Genomic DNA, 18,873 nt, shown 5'->3' on the forward strand with positions numbered 1-18,873 from the left:
GTTGTTGAGCTTCTTTGGGGGAGCCAGTAATCTACTAGTGATCTACCACAGACGTCCAGTGATCTACCAGTAGATCACGACCTACCTGTTGATATGCCTGCTCTAACACATCCTTTTAGCACAAAAGGTTCCCGCTGGGGTGCAACAGGACTTTCTCCCCTTTCTTTTGCCCTGCACCCTCTCAAAACCTGTTCCAGATGGTTGGAAGGAGCCCCTATAATAGATTTAGGGGGCATTTCCATTGCACAAGTAGAAATCCTAGTGTTGATGGGACCTGACTTAGTGTTCCTTTGGATGTAGCCCTGTGTCCTAATTAGGAGTGGGATTTCAACACTGTGGTATATATCGGCAGCTAAACATTCTTATATGCCGATATATTACGATGTCTGAAATAAGGATGGAGCTATGTGGAGGCATTGGTTGACTTCACGGTTTTTCCTGCATCGCAATTTTTGCCGGTGCCTGCTCTCGTAATTCTCGAGAGCTGAGTCAGCACAGTTAATAGGAGCTGCAGGAATCGAGAGAAGCATTGGCTGGCTTTGCCAGTTTTCCAACGTTGGGATTTTTACATAGCACGCACTCGCACGCACATCACGATTCGCAATATATTGGCAGGTCAAAAATTATTAAACCGATATCACAATCGGTTGACATATTGCCCAGCCTTAGTTCTAATGCTGAGCTTGTTTGCATTTCAAAAGTGAGTAGGAATTCCTTAATTCCCCCCCCCACCCGCGCACCACCTTTGCTTTTCCGCATTTATCACCTGAGACGGAGGCAGTCAAAGCATCTGTTTTACATTTGTGCATGAGTGGCATTTGAACATAGCAGGTACCGTATTTTTCACTCCATAAGACACACTTTTTTCCTCCTAAAAAGTAAGGGGAAATATATGTGTGTCTTATGGAGCCAATGGTGGTCCCTGGAGCTGAATTGCCCAGGGGCCAAAAGAGGATCATGCTTTTTATTTTACAAAGAGAAAGGGGGGTGTTGAAAGGACCCCACTCAGCAGCTGATCAGCAAGAGATCGGGAGAGAGATAAGAGTCCCCGGCTCCCCTTCAGCCCCGCCCTCCTTTGTTGAATGTGCTGCAGAGGGAGGTTGTTTGTTTCCCCAGCTACATGTGACTGGCTGATTAGATTATCTGTCTGGAAACTGTAGAAAAGGCTCCCTTTCCTTTAGAAGCTGCAGAAATGTGAGTTGAACCCCATAAAAAACAGAGCTTCTCCTCTTTGCTTTTCCCCATTTGCAAAAGGAGCTTTGCTTTTCCCCCTTTGCAAAAAAAACTGCAAAACTTTTAGCTGATCCTCAAAAAAAAAACGGGGCTTTTAGAGGAGGAAAACCAGAAAAAAATTTTTTTCCTTGTTTCCTCCTCTAAAAACGAGGTGCGCCCTATGGAGCGAAAAATACGGTATTTGCCTTTCCTTGCCCCTTCCAAGGAGCTTTTGAGTTTTAGATGAATGCAGAGCAGCGTGTTCTAGACCCCTCTCACCAGCCGCTTTTACTTAATTCCCTCTGCAGTCATCACGTGGTACAAAGACAACCAGCCTCTCACCAACACCGCCAGCGTCAGTTTCCTGAACAGAGGGCAAGTTTTGCAGATTGATGGCGCCCACATCTCCGACACTGGCATTTATAAATGCGTTGTGGCGAATGCAGCAGGAATAGCCGAGCTGTTCTACAGCCTCCAGGTTCACGGTAAATATTTCCTCTCATAAAAAAAAGGACTGCTCGAGGGGGGGAGGGGAGAAACCCCTCTCCGCATTTCATCTGCTCTCTTCATGTTTTATTTTGTGCACTTAATAGCTTCCAGGTACTCGTTAAAATCGTTTCCCAGGAGAAAACTCGGGGGAAATTTAGTCCAGAGCTCAGTTTTGTAGCACCGGCAAAACTTAAAAATGGGAGAACACTCCGTTCTGAAGTGTTTTCCTTGACAGAACTGTGCAGTGTAGTCATGCCTGGAAGATAGATCTCAATGTTGCCGTTTCAGCAAACCGAAGTGTTTATTTCGTTGTTGCTAGTCTTTCACTCAAGTAGCTGTCAACCTTTTCAGACCCATGAGACACCTTTAACCACTTCCAACAACAATGGTATTTTTTTTTAAAAAAGAAAAAATCCATTGTTTTCTTATAGTCTGGCCAAATCAGATGCAACTATAGAACACAGGTTTTTACTTGGGTGCAAAAAATTCATACAGATTTAAATGCACAAGCCAAGGTGTTCTTCCCTTCTTCCTTTGTGCGCAAAGAGAGAAAATTTAAATTTATGTTCTCCTTGGTTTCCTTGCCACAATCTTTGTGTGTCTGGGGAATAGAAACACTGGTTTGTCTTGGTAATTGTTCAGCCCCTTTACTCTTGTTACCAGACATACCTTGGAAGTCGAATGGAATCTGTTCCAGAAGTCCGTGCGATTTCCAAGGCGCAGCTTCCGATTGGCTGAAGGAGCATCCTACAGGCAATCGGAAGCCGCGCCGGACATTTGTCTTCCGAAAATCATTCAAAAATCAGAACAATCCTTTTCGGTTTTCGATCGTTCAGGAGCTGAAACGTTCGAGTTTACAGGCATCCGGCTTCCGAGGTTCCTCTGTAATTTGCAGCACTTGTTACTTTATCATGCAAAAATATTGCAAAATCATGGGGGGGGGGAAATTATGATGAAGATGATTATTACTACTGCTACTACTACTACTAGAAATGTCTGTCCTGTCCTCCTAATGCCCATGAATCAGGCTGGCATAGAACATTTTTAATATCAGAAAATCATATTAATATCAGAAAATGAAAACTTGGATCAAAGTTCAATAGCAGTGCAGCAGCAGAGGACGAGGCCACAGAGAATATGTGCCTATTAACATCATCAGACACTTAGCAAGGTAAAAGACCACCAGAGCAAAAAGTGTCTTCACCTGTTGGCAAAAGCTAGGAAGTAAGGTTTTTTAAAATACAAAAAAAACCCTGATTAGCTGTCAATCAAATGAGTAATGCTTGTACAGTAATAATGACAACAATAATTTATTACTAATACTCCGCCCATTCAACTGGGTTGCCCCAGCCACTCTGGGCAGCTTCCAACTTAATATAAAAACACAGTAAGACATCATACATTAAAAGCTCCCCAATACAGGGCTGCCTTCAGATGCTGTCAGCTACTATGTAACTTCTGCAGGATTAGTGGTATATCATTATTATTGTTATTTCTTTGCTCCTAAAGCACTAATGGAAAATCACTCTTTAAAAAAACAAAACCCCATTGGACAGCTATACTTGCATATGTTTGATTGGTTGTTTGTTTGAGAGATGGGCCTGCAAGTGCACTGCTGAAATTTGGCGTGCTGGCTTGCAGAAGTCACATTCTCCCTCTGAGCTAAACAGAAACTGTGTTCAGTTGCTTTTAATATTAATTGATTTATAATGACTTGGGAGCAGCACATTTCCTTTTCAGCTGCTGTGGCCCAAGTCACAGCCAACAGCCATTAACTCCACCCAACTATTGACTGCAAGAAATGTTTGGCGCCAAGGATATTATATACTGTTCTAAGCCCAAACTTGGGGAGAGGGCAGGGAGACAGATGGGAAAAGGCTGAGGAACCACCAAAGAGTTTAATCCCATTCAGAAAACGCAGACTCGCATGGATCTGAAAAGGTATAGATGGGACTTTGAATACAGCGGTACCTTGGGTTACAAACACCCCGGGTTACAAACACTTTGGGTTACAAACACTTCGGGTTACAGACTCCGCTAACTTGGAAGTAGTACTTCGGGTTCAGAACTTTGCCTCAGGATGAGAATGGAAATGGCGCGGTGGCTGCGGGAGGCCCAATAAGCTAAAGTGGTACCTCAGGTTAAGAACGGTTTCAGGCTGAGAACGGACCTCCAGAACGAATTCAGTTCGTAACCAGAGGTACCACTGTACTTAATTCTTCTTCTTCTTTCTCTTGTCAGTTTCACCCTCCATTTCTGGCAACAACGAAATGGTAACTGTTGTGGTTAATAATCCGATTCGATTGGAATGTGAAGCTCGTGGGATTCCTGTTCCCATTCTGACCTGGCTGAAAGATGGTAGCCCCGTTTCTAGTTTCTCAAATGGACTCCAGGTACATGGAACCCAAGAAAGTAAAATCTCTCACTGCCTCCATTTCTTCCCCTTCTATTTGCTAGGAGGTGATGGGACCAGTGGCCATGATCTTAGTTTTTTTTTTATGTTGAGCTTCAAACTTGAGTCTACCTGGTCCAATCTGGCAGGCAAGCTAACTCAATTTATCCAGCCGGAGGGAGAGGCCAGGAACATCTCCCTCCAGCAGGAAACTTCCCAATGCTTCGGCTGCTATGGCAAGAGGGCATGCCCTGACAATTGCCCACTCTGGCTGGGATTGTTGGAACTTGGAAGTCCAATGCCTGGTTCAAAATATACCAGTTATGACACACATACCACATATGAGCCAGAGATTTTCTCCCTCCCCCATTCCTTAGTAATGGAGGCAGAAAGGGCCATCTCTCTCACACACCCTGGTGCCTGAGTTGCTGTCAATAGTAGGCTTCCAAACACCAGGAATGGAAGCAGATTACTTGCAGCCAGCTAAGAGGTGGTTCCGTTCTTGTAATAATAATCAGATATGCTTGGGGAGGATGATGGGGGAGCTCACAAGCTAGTTTTAGGGGAGAGTTTATGACCCCATCACACTTCCATTTTCTTTATTCGGTGGGAAATAATGAGGAACATGAAGACACCTGATTTTGAATTGCAATCAGGATTGTAATTCGATATGAAAATAATCAAGCCTTTTCTGGCATTTTAGAGAAATCCCTTGGTTATTCACCAAAAAAATGAATAAATTGATATTAATAAGTTCAAAGTAGTAAGACAGGAACAGATATTGTAGAGATCTGTGGAAGTATTGTGAAGAGAAAACCAAACAGGATAGGAAAATTGCATTGTGCGATTGATGCAACTTGTTATATGATTATGTTTGTCAATTACATGCCGTAATTCATGTCACTTTTTCACAATTTTACCTCTCTTTTTTTAGATTCTTTCCGGAGGTCGTATCCTGGCACTGACAAGCGCACAGATCAGTGACTCAGGAAGGTACACATGTGTTGCAGTTAATGCTGCAGGAGAGAAACAGAGGGATATTGATCTCAAAGTTCACGGTGAGGACTCCACTTTCCCAAGCGTAAACACTGGAAGAACCGCCAGGGACTGAAACCAAGTCCTTCTGCCACTCCCATTTTTATTTTTATTTTAAAACTAGGAGTGCTTGGCTTGTTGGGGGGGGGGAAGTTGCCTGGATTTTTATGGGGTGGGGTGTTTCATTCAAATACACTGGTGCCCGTAGAACAGACATTTATAAATATATTGTGGCAATTTGTTAGTCAACAATTCATGTGAGGAGCGGAGAGGGAGGACCAAAAATATTTTTCACCCAAGATGGAGAGGTCAGAGGAAGAAACTGGGGAGTGGGCGGGATTTGTATACTTGGTCTTACTAAAAAAAAATGATTACTGTTTAAAAGAAACAGCATTGTGGATCTACACTGTTCTACAAAATGGAGCCACTTTAATCTTCTGTTTCTTGGTTGACTAAATATTTGTCTCTGGGAAAATGCTGCACGCTTTGAATGTACACCAGTCCTGTTGTCTCCTGTTTCCATCTTCCATTTGCTCACAGTTAAGGACACGCACGGTTAATTTCAAAAACTCGTGTTTCTGGATGAACAGTTCAAGGGTGATGCCACCAATTTACACGATAGTTCAAAAAGAGAGAGCTAAGATTGGCACGGACATTTTCTTTCTTTAACAAAAGAATAATAACTTCACATTGAATGGTTGATGAAATTTGCTCTCAGTTGGGTGAAAGAAACATCCAGATTTGCATTAAAGTCAAATTCATGATTAAGTAATAATAAATAAAGTAAGTGATTGTAGCACAATCAGGGTTCTAAATCATGTGTGTAACCTCCATGAGCCAGTTTGGATATTAGCTGTTTTAGATTAATCATTAGAAATACCAGTGTTTGGGAGAATTTTTTGGGGGGTGCGGGAATCAAAATGGCCTGCATTTAGAGGTTCTTTATGGGAGACTGAGAGTCAAGCTTTCAGAGTTCTTGCGAGTGCCAGATTTACGTATAAGCTAAACAAGCTATAGCTTAGGGCTGTACTCTCTTGGGCCCCCCCAAAAAAATTAAAGGAAAAAACAACTGGATGTACATTTCCAAAGTATAAGATAAAAAACAAATAAAATAAAACGTGCATACAGCAACAGTGTTTCTAAATGGCTTTAGATACCTATTAGGTCCATAAATTACCATATAGCATATATTCAACACAAAAAACAGCAACAATTTGTTGTTGACAAAGGACAGCTGGACATATAAAGGGCCCCATTACCTTCAGTGGCTTAGGGCCTCATCAAACCTAAATCCAGCCCTGGTTCTTGCCTGTCCTTTGGTTTTGTGACTAGGGACACCAGCTCACTGTTTGGGGAGAGAGACTAATTTCCTTTGCTACAGCAAAAAGAGATGACATTAAATCTTAACATGCTTCAGTTCCACCAAACATTATGGGAGAGGAACAGAATGTCTCTGTGGTTATGGGCGAAGATTTGGAGCTCCGCTGCCAGAGCAATGCCATTCCCCCACCAACCTTAGAGTGGCTGAAGGACGGTCAGTCGCTGCTGAAGAAACTGGGTCTCAGCATCACTGAAGGTGGAAGTGTATTGAAGGTAAGTTGTAAATAAAAAAAGTTTCCCCCCTCTCAAGTCTTTCATCCTTATGACCTGTGACACTATTGATACACAAGGATCAGTTGGCACTGTGATTCTTGACACATTTCCTTTTATTTGCGCTTGAAGCTGAGCACACGTGAAGATACCCATATGTATCCTGCAGTTTCTTGAGAAAGACTGCTGCTTTCCCTCAAACCAGTTCCCGTCCAATTTGAAAATGAAAGCTGCAGCTGAGCTGGGGTGGGGTGTGTACACTAGAAACCTCTGTTGCACATGTGCAGTTGACAACATGGGCACAGATGATAGATTCATTGAATAGGCATTTAGGGGGTGGGGTTTCGGGCGTGGGAACACAAATCAGGCAGTGCTTGTTGGGTGAAGACATCCTTGCCTCCTCTCCGGTGTGTATGGCAATTGGAATATGGTGCAGAGAAATGACCTTGCTGCGTTTTAATGCTGTGTAAATAGAGTAAAGGTACCTCCAGACTAGGGACGCGGGTGGCGCTGTGGGTTAAACCACAGAGCCTAGGGCTTGCTGATCAGGTCGGCGGTTCGAATCCCCGCGATGGGGTGAGCTCCTGTTGCTCAGTCCCAGCTCCTGCCAACCTAGCAGTTCGAAAGCACGTCAAAGTGCAAACAGATAAATAGGTACCGCTCCGGCGGGAAGGTAAACAGCGTTTCCGTGTGCTGCTCTGGTTCGCCAGAAGCGACTTAGTCATGCTGGCCACATGACCCGGAAGCTGTACACCGGTTCCCTCGGCCAGTAACACGAGATGAGTGCCGCAACCCCAGAGTCGGACATGACTGGACCTAATGGTCAGGGGTCCTTTTACCTTTACCTTTTACCTCCAGACTGGGTGCAGGGGGGATTTCAAGCCCACACCAGGAAATTTAGGTTTGTGCAATTAAAGTGGATTAAGGCATTCTGTCACCCTAGTGCTGATATACCAGACCTTTCACAGGGAACTGCCAACTTACTGAATTAGTTGACTTCCTGTAGAATGACTGCAGAGGTTTAGCCTCATTAGGAGCTTCTGAGCTTGCACTGAATTTTGCTCAAGGTCAAGATTCACTGACAGCTTATAGATGCTTGAATCCCTCTTGAGGAACGATTCTAGTCTTACTGAACAATTTTGCTTCCCTCAATATTTTCCCACCTACGTCCACATTCAGTATACATTTCCCTTCACTGGTTACCCCCTTATTGTTTCATATCAAGTTTAATCTTCTTTTTAATCTTCAAATTTCTCCATGGTCTTGGCCACTCCTGCCTGTCTTTGTTATGCCCTCTCTCCCTTTCCCTCATTTCCTCCATTCCTCAAACACTAATCTTCTTATTAAATCTCCACAAATCTTCTTATTAAATGCTTCTCATTTCCATTATTAAACACTAATCTTTTTATTATTATTAAACACTTATTAAACACTAATCTTCTTATTAAATGCTTCTCATTTCCATTCCCTTTGTGATCCCTTCTGCATGTCTCCCTCTAAATATTTGGCTGCTCACATCTTAGTCTCACTTTAATAAATTTTTAAAACCTCATATTTCATCTCTCATATTTCTCTTTGATGGCGTATTTTCTTTTTCAAGAAATCCTTTCCTGCTCCTAGACTGTTGTTGTCAGAGCTGGCCCTACCATTAGGTAGAGCGAGGCGTAGAGATGTAAAATTTCTGGAAATTTTGAAGCTCGGGAAAAAACCGGGGTTTTTTTCCATGTTTTTCGGGGGGAAACATTTTTTTTTGGAAAAATTGAAAAAAATGCTACATTAGCACTTCTTTTTTCTTTTCCAGATCGAAAGTGGTTCTGTTACTTTAGAAACATAAAATATATGCTTTAGAAGAGGGTGCCATCTTGTCCATTGCCTCAGGCAGCAAAATATCCTGAGCCGGCTCTGGCTTAGTCTCCTAGCTGTTACACTGTGCCAGCTTCTAGGTTTGATTCAGGCAAAACCTGGTGGCAAGTGTAATCAGGAGAATTTATTTCTAGCTGATGAATCATCACCAGCTCTTGCTGTGATGTAAGTGGGGAGAGAGAATACTTTTTTATCCACTGAGGTAGGAAAACAACGCTTTTCAATCAGTCTTCCCACTCAGTAGTTGACCAATAATCTATAAAGCTAGTGAGTAAATTTGCAAGTAAGGTTATACTGTATTGTGATGCATTCATAACTGATTTCTGGAATATATCGAGTGTGTTTTTGGTTGTTTTTTTTAAATGCTAGATTAAAGAAGTGCAAACTCAGGACACTGGACGTTACACTTGTGAAGCCACAAATGTGGCTGGAAAAACAGAAAAGAACTACAACGTCAATGTATGGGGTAAGATATGCAGCTTTTGCAATCACTTTCATAAAGAACAAAACTCGTATTAGTGAACGAAATGGGTGTTCCTGGAAAACCTAGGTGCATACAGTCGTACCTTGGCTCCCAAATGCCTTGGGAGTTGAACGTTCCGGTTCCCAAATGATCAAAAACCGGGAGTGTTCCGGAAGCCAAACATCCAACGGGGCTTCTGCAGCTTCCAATTGGCTGCAGGAGCTTCCTTCAGCCAATCGGAAGCTGCGCTTTGGAAGTCAAACGTTTTGGAAGTCAAACGGACTTCCGGAACAGATTCTGTTTGACTTCCGAGGTATGACTGTATTAGGAAAGGGGTTTGAGAAATCTTCATGACCACAATTGTGCTGCAGTTCAGGAGATTTGCTTTTCTGATATTCACTCTTGTATCTGTAGTTCACAATCCTGGGATTCTTACTATGTTATTTTAAAACAAGCTCATTTTGAGACCTCTTGGACACAGGACAAAAAAGTAAGGAAATGTGAGAAATTCATTTCCGAGCCCCTGATATTAGGATGGTTATGAGAAATGTTGCCAAGGATCCATTACCTAGTACCTAGAGAGGAATGGATCTGAAAACATTGGTTTGTTTTTCATTGTTCCAGTTTTTGCTGAATTTCTGCATCAGTTCCTGATTATTATTTTTAAAAAGTACGCAAATATTTAAACACATTGTTGTGCACATTTCTTCTAATATATGGTTTTTTGTATGCAGTTTTCCCTGATACATGCATTTTTAGAAGCATCTCCCCTTAGTGTAGTGCACCATAGTGTGCATTTTTTGTGTGCACTTTCCCCTAATAAATGCATTTTTGTATGCCCTTTGGGCTGGAGAACTGCATCATAATATCCATAGAAGCATTGTTTCTCCAAAGGTGGATTGCGAATTTCCCTCATAGATTTTTCACACATCCCTATGCATAAATAGTTAAAGCAAGCTCTGATTGCCTGAAGGTTGAAATGTTACCCACTGGACTGGTGGTGGCATCTAGTGGTTGATCCCAAGTTTCACTTTTTATGTCAGTTTGGATTTTTCCAGTTGCCTTGGGTTTGCCAGTGTGCCAGAACATACGGTTAGGAAAAGCGCAAACTTTCCCTTGTCATCTTTCATGGCAGCTATGCAAATAAACCTTTACACAAGTTGCACTGACTCTTAAGATCTATCAACTCTGTGTCCAGGGCAGCTGTCTACCAGCTCCATCTGGTACGCAGGCTGAGACCCTACCTGCCCACAGACTGTCTTGCCAGAGTGGTGCATGCTCTATGTAACGACGTTCAGTGGCTGTTCATGAGTGAAGCCCAGACACAGGAACTTCTAAGCTAAGTTCTTTATTGTGCTCAAAAATCTGTACAGTGAGAGCAAAAGAAAACACTTCCATCCCTGACTAGACAGATCCCAGGAATAACTACTTCCTGTTCCTTGCCCAGCAAAACCAGCGTGGGATCCGACGTGCACCCCTCCCCTCCCTGCTTCTGGGCGTGGGAATCTGATCCTCCCCCCAGCCTTCCCCCCGGCCATAAGGCTGCTTCATCGTCTCGCCTCTACCCCTCCTCCCTGCTTCTGCTGGCTTCTCACCACTTGAGGAATGCAGGGGGGAGGAGGAGGAGGAGGAATCTTCGCCTTGAGAACTCTCCTCGCTGGAATATAATTTAGGAGGATCTCGGTAATTATAATGCTCTTTCGCTTTCTCCAGCAGCCCTGAGGGGGGGTTCCTGACATCCACCCCCCCTCAAAGCCCCCCTCCTCCCCCGAGGCTCTGGGCTTCACCTGCTGTACTCCCCCCTCGTTTCCCTCTGTTAGTTCGCCCCCCTCCCCCCTGAGGGGCGATACCGGGAAACCCCAAAAATCTTCCTCCTCGTCTTCCGTGGATGCGAAGATGTCTTGGAAACCCATGGGTAACCCGACTTCCACCTCATTACCCTCAGGGACCTCATCTTCCCACTCTGACTCCCTTTCTGTGTCGTCCCGCTCCCCACCAGACCGGAAACCCCAAAACTCTTCCTCACTGTCATCCGTGGGAGCAAAGACCTCCTCCCACGAGCCCCTCGCCGGCTTGGGCTTATGTGGAAACAAGGCATGGAACTCATGCACTAGATATTCCTCCGAGATGGTGCCTGCTGGTACCCATGTGTTCTCGGACTCTGGCTCCCCTTCCCATGCCACCAGATACTCCAGCTCACTTCCCCTCCACCTGGAATCCAGGATCTCCGTAACCTCATTGTAGGAATCCTCCTCTTCTAACACCGGGGTTGGTACCTCCTCCCTGGCCTCCCTATGAAACCGGCTCCCTTCCCTATACTTGGACAAGAGGGCACGATGAAACACGGGATGAATCCGCATACTTTCCGGCAGCCTCAAGCGAAAGGTGACTGGATTAACCTGTTGGGTTACCTCAAACGGCCCCAACCTTCGGTGCACCAACTTCTTACACCCCCTCCTGATGGGCAATCCCTGTGACGAGAGCCACACCTTGTCTCCTACCTGAATGCTTTCCCCTTCCCTCCTGTGCCTATCCGCATCCCTCTTGTAGGTCTCCTTGGCCCTCTCCAGCGTTTCAACTAGCTGCTGATGCACCCTCACCATTTCCCCAGCCAGCTCCTGCGCCGCCGGTACCTCCAGGACCTCCTCGTCCCTGCCCGGGAAAGCTCGAGGATGCCGCCCGTAGTTGGCCATAAAAGGGCTCATCCCTGTGGTGACATGCTCTGCGTTGTTGTACGCAAACTCTGCTAGTGGCAACTTGTCCACCCAATCGTTCTGTCTCTGGTTCACGTAACAACGCAGATACTGCTGCAACACCCCATTGGCCCTCTCCGCCTGGCCATTGGTCTGAGGATGCCTGGCCGTGGACAGAGCCACCTCCACCTGCAGCAAGTCCATGAGCTTGCGCCAAAACCTAGAGGTGAATTGCCGTCCACGGTCCGAAACAATCCTCGACGGCAGGCCGTGCAGACGGAACACGTGCTTGAGAAACAGCTTGGCCGTTTCTTCTGCTGACACTGCCCTCGGGCAAGCTATGAAGTGACACATTTTGGTGAACAAGTCCACCACTACCAACACCGCCGTCTGCCCCTGGGACCTTGGCAAGTCGGTGATGAAATCCACTGAAACTACCTCCCAAGGCCCCCTGGGCGTGGGCAGCGGTTCCAACAGCCCCGCTGGTGCCACTCTCTCCCCCTTGGCCCGTTGACACATTTCACACCCCTGCACATACTCCTTTACATCCTCCCTCACCCCTGGCCACCAAAAGTCCCTGGTTACCAGGTCCATCGTCTTTCGCTGACCAAAGTGACCTGCTGTGGGAGTGTCGTGCAGCTGCTTGAGTATCTTGGCCCGCAACCCCCCATCTGGAACGTACACTGCCCCCTTGCGGAAAAGCAGCCCCTCCCCTTCAGCAAAGTCTCCCTCTGGGCTGCCCTCCTTAAGCTCCTGCAGCTGCTTGCGGGCGAACTCATCGTCCTTGGTCAATCTGGCAATTTCCCCCCTAAGGTCCAAGGTCCCCCCGCAGGCCCACTGCTGCTGACTGAAGACATGTCTCGGTACCGGGGCTCCTTCGTCGGCCAAGTACTCGGGCTTCCTGGACAAGGCATCCGCCCTGACATTCTGTTCTCCCGGGACGTACTGGATCTTAAAATGGAAACCGGCAAAAAACTCTGCCCATCTGATCTGCCGCTGGTTGAGCACCCTAGCCGTGCGCCAGTACTCCAAGTTCTTGTGGTCTGTGCAGACCTGTATCTGGTGCGTGGCCCCTACCAGAAAGTGCCTCCACTGTTTGAAGGCCGCATAAATGGCAAGCAGCTCCTTGTCCCACACTGTGTAATTGCGCTCAGACTTGTTCAACTTTCTCGAGAAGAAAGCGCACGGTCTCCAATCACCGGCCTTGTCTTGCTGCAAAAGCACGGCACCAATTGCGCGGTCTGAGGCATCTGTTTCCACCCTAAGTGGAGCGTGCGTGTTCACATGCACCAGCTGCTCCTCCGACGCAAACACCCTCTTCAAACGCTCAAATGCCTTTTGGGCCGCCTCCGACCAGACGAACTTCTTCTTGCCACTCAAACAGTCCGTTATGGGCCCCGCCACCTTGGCAAAGTTGGGAATGAATTTGCGGTAGAAATTGCTGAACCCAAGGAACCGCTGCACATCCTTCTTGTTCCTAGGGCTCTTCCACTCCAGCACCGCCTTCACCTTCTCGCCGTCCATGGCCAACCCCTTGTCGGTTAAACGATAACCCAGGAAGTCCACTTCTCTGGTGTGAAACTGGCATTTCTCGAGCTTGACGTACAGCCTATGCTCCCGCAGCTTCTCCAACACCGCCCTGACGTGACGCACGTGCTCCTCCTCGTTCCCCGAGTAGATCAGGACGTCGTCCAAATAGCAAACACAGTTCCTGTAGAGGAGAGGACCCAGCACGTGATGCATGAAGGCCTGGAAGCAGGGGCTTCCCGCTTGCAAACCGAAGGGCATAACTAAATACTCATAGCTGCCCAGGGGGGTAAACATGGTGGTCTTCCACTCGTCCCCCTCTCGCACTCGTATCAGATTATACGCTCCGCGTAAGTCCAACTTAGTGAAAATCTTGCCCTCGCGCACCCTCGTCAACAAGTCGTCGATGCGGGGCATTGGGAATGTGAGGGGTTGCGTCAAGGAATTCAGAAATCTATAATCCACCACCAGTCTCTTCTGGGTGGTGTCTCTCTTGTCCACGAAGAAAACGGGACTTCCTCCGACTGCCCGGGACTCCCGTATGAACCCTCGTCTCAGGTTCTTGTCAATGAACTCCTTGAGCTCATCCATCTCCTGATCCGACATGGCATAGAGCTTCCCCGCGGGCAACCTTGCTCCCGGCACCAGGTTGATCTGGCAGTCGTAAGGCCTGTGGGGTGGTAGCCGATCGGCCTCCTTCTCACTGAACACCTCCGCGAATTCTGCGTAGATTTCAGGCAGTACTCCACCCCCACACATCTGGACCGCTGCTGCCAACACCTTGCCATTGTAGTCACTCCTGCCACCCAGACAATGCCCCATGCAATGTGCTGATCCGAAAGTTAGTGACCTCTGGTGCCAGGCCACCACCGGGTCATGCTGGTTGAGCCAGCTCATGCCCAGTACAATGGGCGGCCCTGCTAAGGTGGTGACATTAAAAGCGATTACTTCCGCATGCCTCCCTATTTTCATGCGCATTGGAGGGGTTTGATGGGCAATTTCCCCTCCCAACAACTTCCTTCCATCGATGGTCGTCACCTGCAACGGAAAGTCTAATGGAAGCAGATGCAACTGATGCTCCAAGGCAAAGTCTCTGCTGAAAAAATTCGCACTGGCACCTGAGTCAATTAAGGCTTCCACTTCCAAGGGGTGACCATTGGGAAGCTCTAGCGTCACCTTAACCACAATGCTGGGCTTGGGCGCTTCTGGCCGGGGCACCTTCACTTCCGTTCCGCCTGGCTGCTGGCCCCTCCTTTCTCCAGCCAGGCTGCCTCGTTTCCCTGTGGTTCTACCTTCTCCCCCTCAGGCTGAACGGTTCCTGCCATGCCCTGCCACCCCCTCCTCTGCGGGCATGATCTCGCAAAATGCCCCGTTTGGGAGCAGACATAGCATTTGAGACCCGTCCGAGGGGCCTTGCCTTCAGCCTTGCGCCCCGCTCCAGGCCCCTGGGATGGCTTCACAGGCGCCCCCCCAATCTCCATCGGCTCTGGCTGCTGTACTCTGGGCGCATGGCCGGAACTGCCTGGAATACGGTTGCTTAAGAAACGCTCCGCCCTGTGCGATCCCTTCAAACGCGCCCTCTCCTCCAGCCTCACGCCCACGGAGAGAGCGCTCCGCATCAGTTCATTCATGTCCTTCGGCTTAGGACAACGTGCCAACTCGTCCTTCACTTCCTCATTGAGCCCCGCTTCAAATAAGGCTTGGCTCTGTTCGGATGATAAGTCCCAATGCAAGGTATGGCAGAGCATTGAGAATTTTGACCAATAAGCTCTCACGGTCATGGCTCCCTGCTTGAGCGCTAGCAGCTCCTGCCTGGCCACATCTTTCTCGACCGAGGATGTGAACATCGCATCCATAGCATCAAAAAACTGCGTAAGGTCCTGCAGAGCAGCATCCTCTGATGCAATTAAAGGCCTGATCCAGGCCCTGGCCTCCGCCTCCAGATGAGTAATCACAAATGCAACTTTCTCCCTGTCATTGGTGAACTCCGCCTCCTGCAGCTTCAGGGCATACTTTATCTCAGTCTTAAAATCCAAGTAATTCCCGGGGTCCCCACCAAACTTGCTCACCAGCGCCCCCAACTTACGGCCAACCGGTGCCTTCTGCCCCCCCTGGCTCAGCTGCCTGTGTTCCTCCAGACGCGCGCTGAGCCTGTCGGCATGGGTCTGTAGCTCACCATTCCTCTGCTGGAGCGCTGCCAGTTGGCTCTCCCTCTCTTCCAGTCGGGCGTTAACCTTCACTGCATAGGCTTCCAAATCCCCCACTCGTTTCTGCAATGCTGCAATCTGCTGGGCCGCCTCTGCCATCCCCTGCTCGTCCGTGCTCATCGTCTCCCGGTAGCAGCCAAAAGATAAGAGGCAAAGGGGAAAAGAAAATAAAACCTCTCACAAACAGCCAGCAGGGATTCCTGGGATGCTGTAACGACGTTCAGTGGCTGTTCATGAGTGAAGCCCAGACACAGGAACTTCTAAGCTAAGTTCTTTATTGTGCTCAAAAATCTGTACAGTGAGAGCAAAAGAAAACACTTCCATCCCTGACTAGACAGATCCCAGGAATAACTACTTCCTGTTCCTTGCCCAGCAAAACCAGCGTGGGATCCGACGTGCACCCCTCCCCTCCCTGCTTCTGGGCGTGGGAATCTGATCCTCCCCCCAGCCTTCCCCCCGGCCATAAGGCTGCTTCATCGTCTCGCCTCTACCCCTCCTCCCTGCTTCTGCTGGCTTCTCACCACTTGAGGAATGCAGGGGGGAGGAGGAGGAGGAGGAATCTTCGCCTTGAGAACTCTCCTCGCTGGAATATAATTTAGGAGGATCTCGGTAATTATAATGCTCTTTCGCTTTCTCCAGCAGCCCTGAGGGGGGGTTCCTGACACTCTAGTTATCTCCCGCTTGGATTATTGCAATGCGCTCTACGTGGGGCTACCTTTGAACCCGGAAACTACAATTAATCCAGAATGTGGCAGCTGGACTAGTGACTAGGAATGGCCACCAAGACCACAATTCAAAGTGTTGGTGCTGACCTTTAAAGCTCTAAACGGCCTCAGTCCAGTATAGTAGTAGTAGTAGTAGTAGTAGTAGTAGTAGTAGTAGTAGTAGAAGAGGAGGAGGAGGAGGAGGAGTTTGGATTTGATATTCCGCTTTATCCATACCCGAAGGAGTCTCATCAGATGTCGAGGAAATAAACAACTATCTGACTTTTAGAAGACATCTGAAGGCAGCCCTGTTTAGGGAATTTTTTAATGTTTGCTGTTTTATTGTGTTTTTTATATTCTGTTGTTTTATTGTGTTTTTAATATTCTATTATTATTGTCCAACATCACTGAGAGGGCACCAAGTTAGCTAAACCCCTGATCTAGATGTTTTTACAAGCTAAATATTCTTCCTTCAAAATGATTATACTTCCTACTTTTCATAGAAACCATAGATCTGCCTGTGAAAACCATCTGTAAGTGATGGTTTAGAAACATATTCTTTCCTTTCACTTGGGATCCAGAAGCAACGTTGGACAGCCTTTTGGCGTTGCAAATCCAGGAAATCTGTTCGTCTGATTTAGTATTGGCCCATTTCCCCAGAGCTATCTCCATTTCCAGAAGCTGGCAGAATTCAGCAAGATAGGTTTAAGGCTTTGCTTCTGGGACACTTAGTGGTATTACAGTACTGGTTTGAAGTATGAGAAACCGAAATAAGAAGTAGAAACTGGTGCAAATGCAAGGAAGGCTTTGACTGCTGCCAGCACTGAAGCTTTTAATTCTCTCTACTACCGTATATTCTGGCGTATAAGACTACTTTTTAATCCAGGAAAATCTTCTCAAAAGTCGGGGGTCGTCTTATACGCCGGGTGGAGAATCTGCAGTCGAGTATACCTCAAACTCTATATTTTAACTGGGAAAGTTGGGGGTCATCTTATACGCCCAGTCGTCTTATACGCCGGAAAATACGGTATTTAAAACACCGAAAGAGTTGAAGAGGTTCAAATAGAAATGTTTCGTTCCTGTTTTGTACGCTCTTTGTTTTGAACAAATGGAAGTTATTCAGTTGTGTGTCCTGCTCGCCCCATTTAGCCCATGAGGAATTCAGTACTTGAAAAAAAAAAGGGTCTGACTTTGCTTCTTCTGTTGGTTCTTCAAGTGGCCCAGTGTTGGGTAACCTTTTACTACTTGATAATTTTATAAGTTACAGCTCACCAGCTATTTCTGACATTTCCCCACTTTAGTGCCAGCCAGTATTTATAGTTCAGACGTGCTAACTCGTCTGACAGTAATTGAAGGAAACCTCATCAGTATGATATGCGAGTCCAGTGGAATTCCACCCCCGGCCCTCAGCTGGAGAAAGAATGGTAAGCAACCGCTACTGGTGAGGGCTTTCCTTAGGAGCTAGCTGTTCCCTTCAACCTCTCTTTATCTCATTGGTTTGCAAAGCTTTCCCCGCAACCCTCCCCTCTTCACCTAGCCCCCTACATGTGCATAGTCACACCCACCCCATATATTGAAAGCATGTGGCTCCCCCAAATAGTCCTGGGGACTGCAGCTCGTTGAGGGTGTGGGAAATCGTAGCTCTGTAAGAGGCAAACAGGATTCTTGGCGGGGGGGGGGGCAGCCATGTTTTTAAAATGTGTTTTAAGTGTGTGGGGTGAATGTGACGAGCGCGGTCGGTATAGCCAGGAGCAGTTGATACAGATTTGAACATCTGCTTCTAAAACCTCATTTGCTTCTGTTAAAGGTGCTTTCAAATCAAATTGTTCCTTCTTTGTTTAAGCTGAGTTAGGCTGAGTCACTGAATCCTTGGGCCCATGAATTAAAACGGTCTCGGTCCAGTATATCTGAAAGAGCGTCTCCACCCCATCGATCTACCCGGACACTGAGGTCCAGCGCCGAGGGCCTTCTGGCAGTTCCCTCACTATGAGAAGCAAAGTTACAGGGAACCTTCTCAGTAGTGGCACCCGCCCTGTGGAACGCCCTCCCACCAGATGTAAAAGAGAACAACAACTACTAGACTTTTAGAAGACATCATCTTAAGGCAGCCCTGTTTAGAGAAGCTTTTAATGTCTGATGAATTATTTTATTTTAATATTGTGTTGGAAGCCGCCCAGAGTGGCTGGGGAGGCCCAGTCAGATGGGCGGGGTATAAATAATAATAATAATAATAATAATAATAATAATAATAATAATAATAATAATAATAATAATAATAATAATGCAATACAACCTGCCCCTACCTGCTCTCTTTCTTCCTTTGTCTGCTTTCCTCCTCCAGTCCTAGTAGGACAGGAGGCAAGCTTGATGCAGTACAACGCTGCTGACATCTAAGCCATCATTCTTCCTACCTGACCTCTGACCATGAGGACCGATTTTAACAGTGGCAAAATTTTCAAGACTGTAGACCTAAATCCACAGTGAAATGGAGGTGAATGATACCATTTAGGCAGAACTCAGAGCTTCCTGACCTGTTGATTTCTATAAACACAGTGATACCTGTGCCCAGCACTCATTGGCTATAGGGGAGTAGGGTTCAATGTTTGTGACCCTGTTGGATTATGGCTGACCTAGCCCAGCAGGAAATATGACTGGAATGGAATCCGTTTCAAAGAACCCTGAACCGTGTGCCTCATCC

General features: G+C 46.9%; 1 protein-coding gene across 1 annotated transcript in view; it reads left to right on the plus strand.

Moving 5' to 3' along the window:
- The window catches only part of HMCN1 (hemicentin 1), a 286,626-nt gene that overhangs the window by 154,521 nt on the left and 113,232 nt on the right, over window positions 1–18,873 (plus strand). The window contains exons 38-43 of the mRNA XM_033151379.1: window positions 1,521–1,697; window positions 3,943–4,094; window positions 5,028–5,151; window positions 6,546–6,721; window positions 8,951–9,047; window positions 17,477–17,599. Coding sequence (XP_033007270.1) covers window positions 1,521–1,697; window positions 3,943–4,094; window positions 5,028–5,151; window positions 6,546–6,721; window positions 8,951–9,047; window positions 17,477–17,599 — 849 coding nt within the window. The remainder of the gene's footprint in view (window positions 1–1,520; window positions 1,698–3,942; window positions 4,095–5,027; window positions 5,152–6,545; window positions 6,722–8,950; window positions 9,048–17,476; window positions 17,600–18,873) is intronic.

Source organism: Lacerta agilis, chromosome 6 (assembly GCF_009819535.1).
Source record: "Lacerta agilis isolate rLacAgi1 chromosome 6, rLacAgi1.pri, whole genome shotgun sequence".
NCBI lineage: Eukaryota > Metazoa > Chordata > Lepidosauria > Squamata > Lacertidae > Lacerta > Lacerta agilis.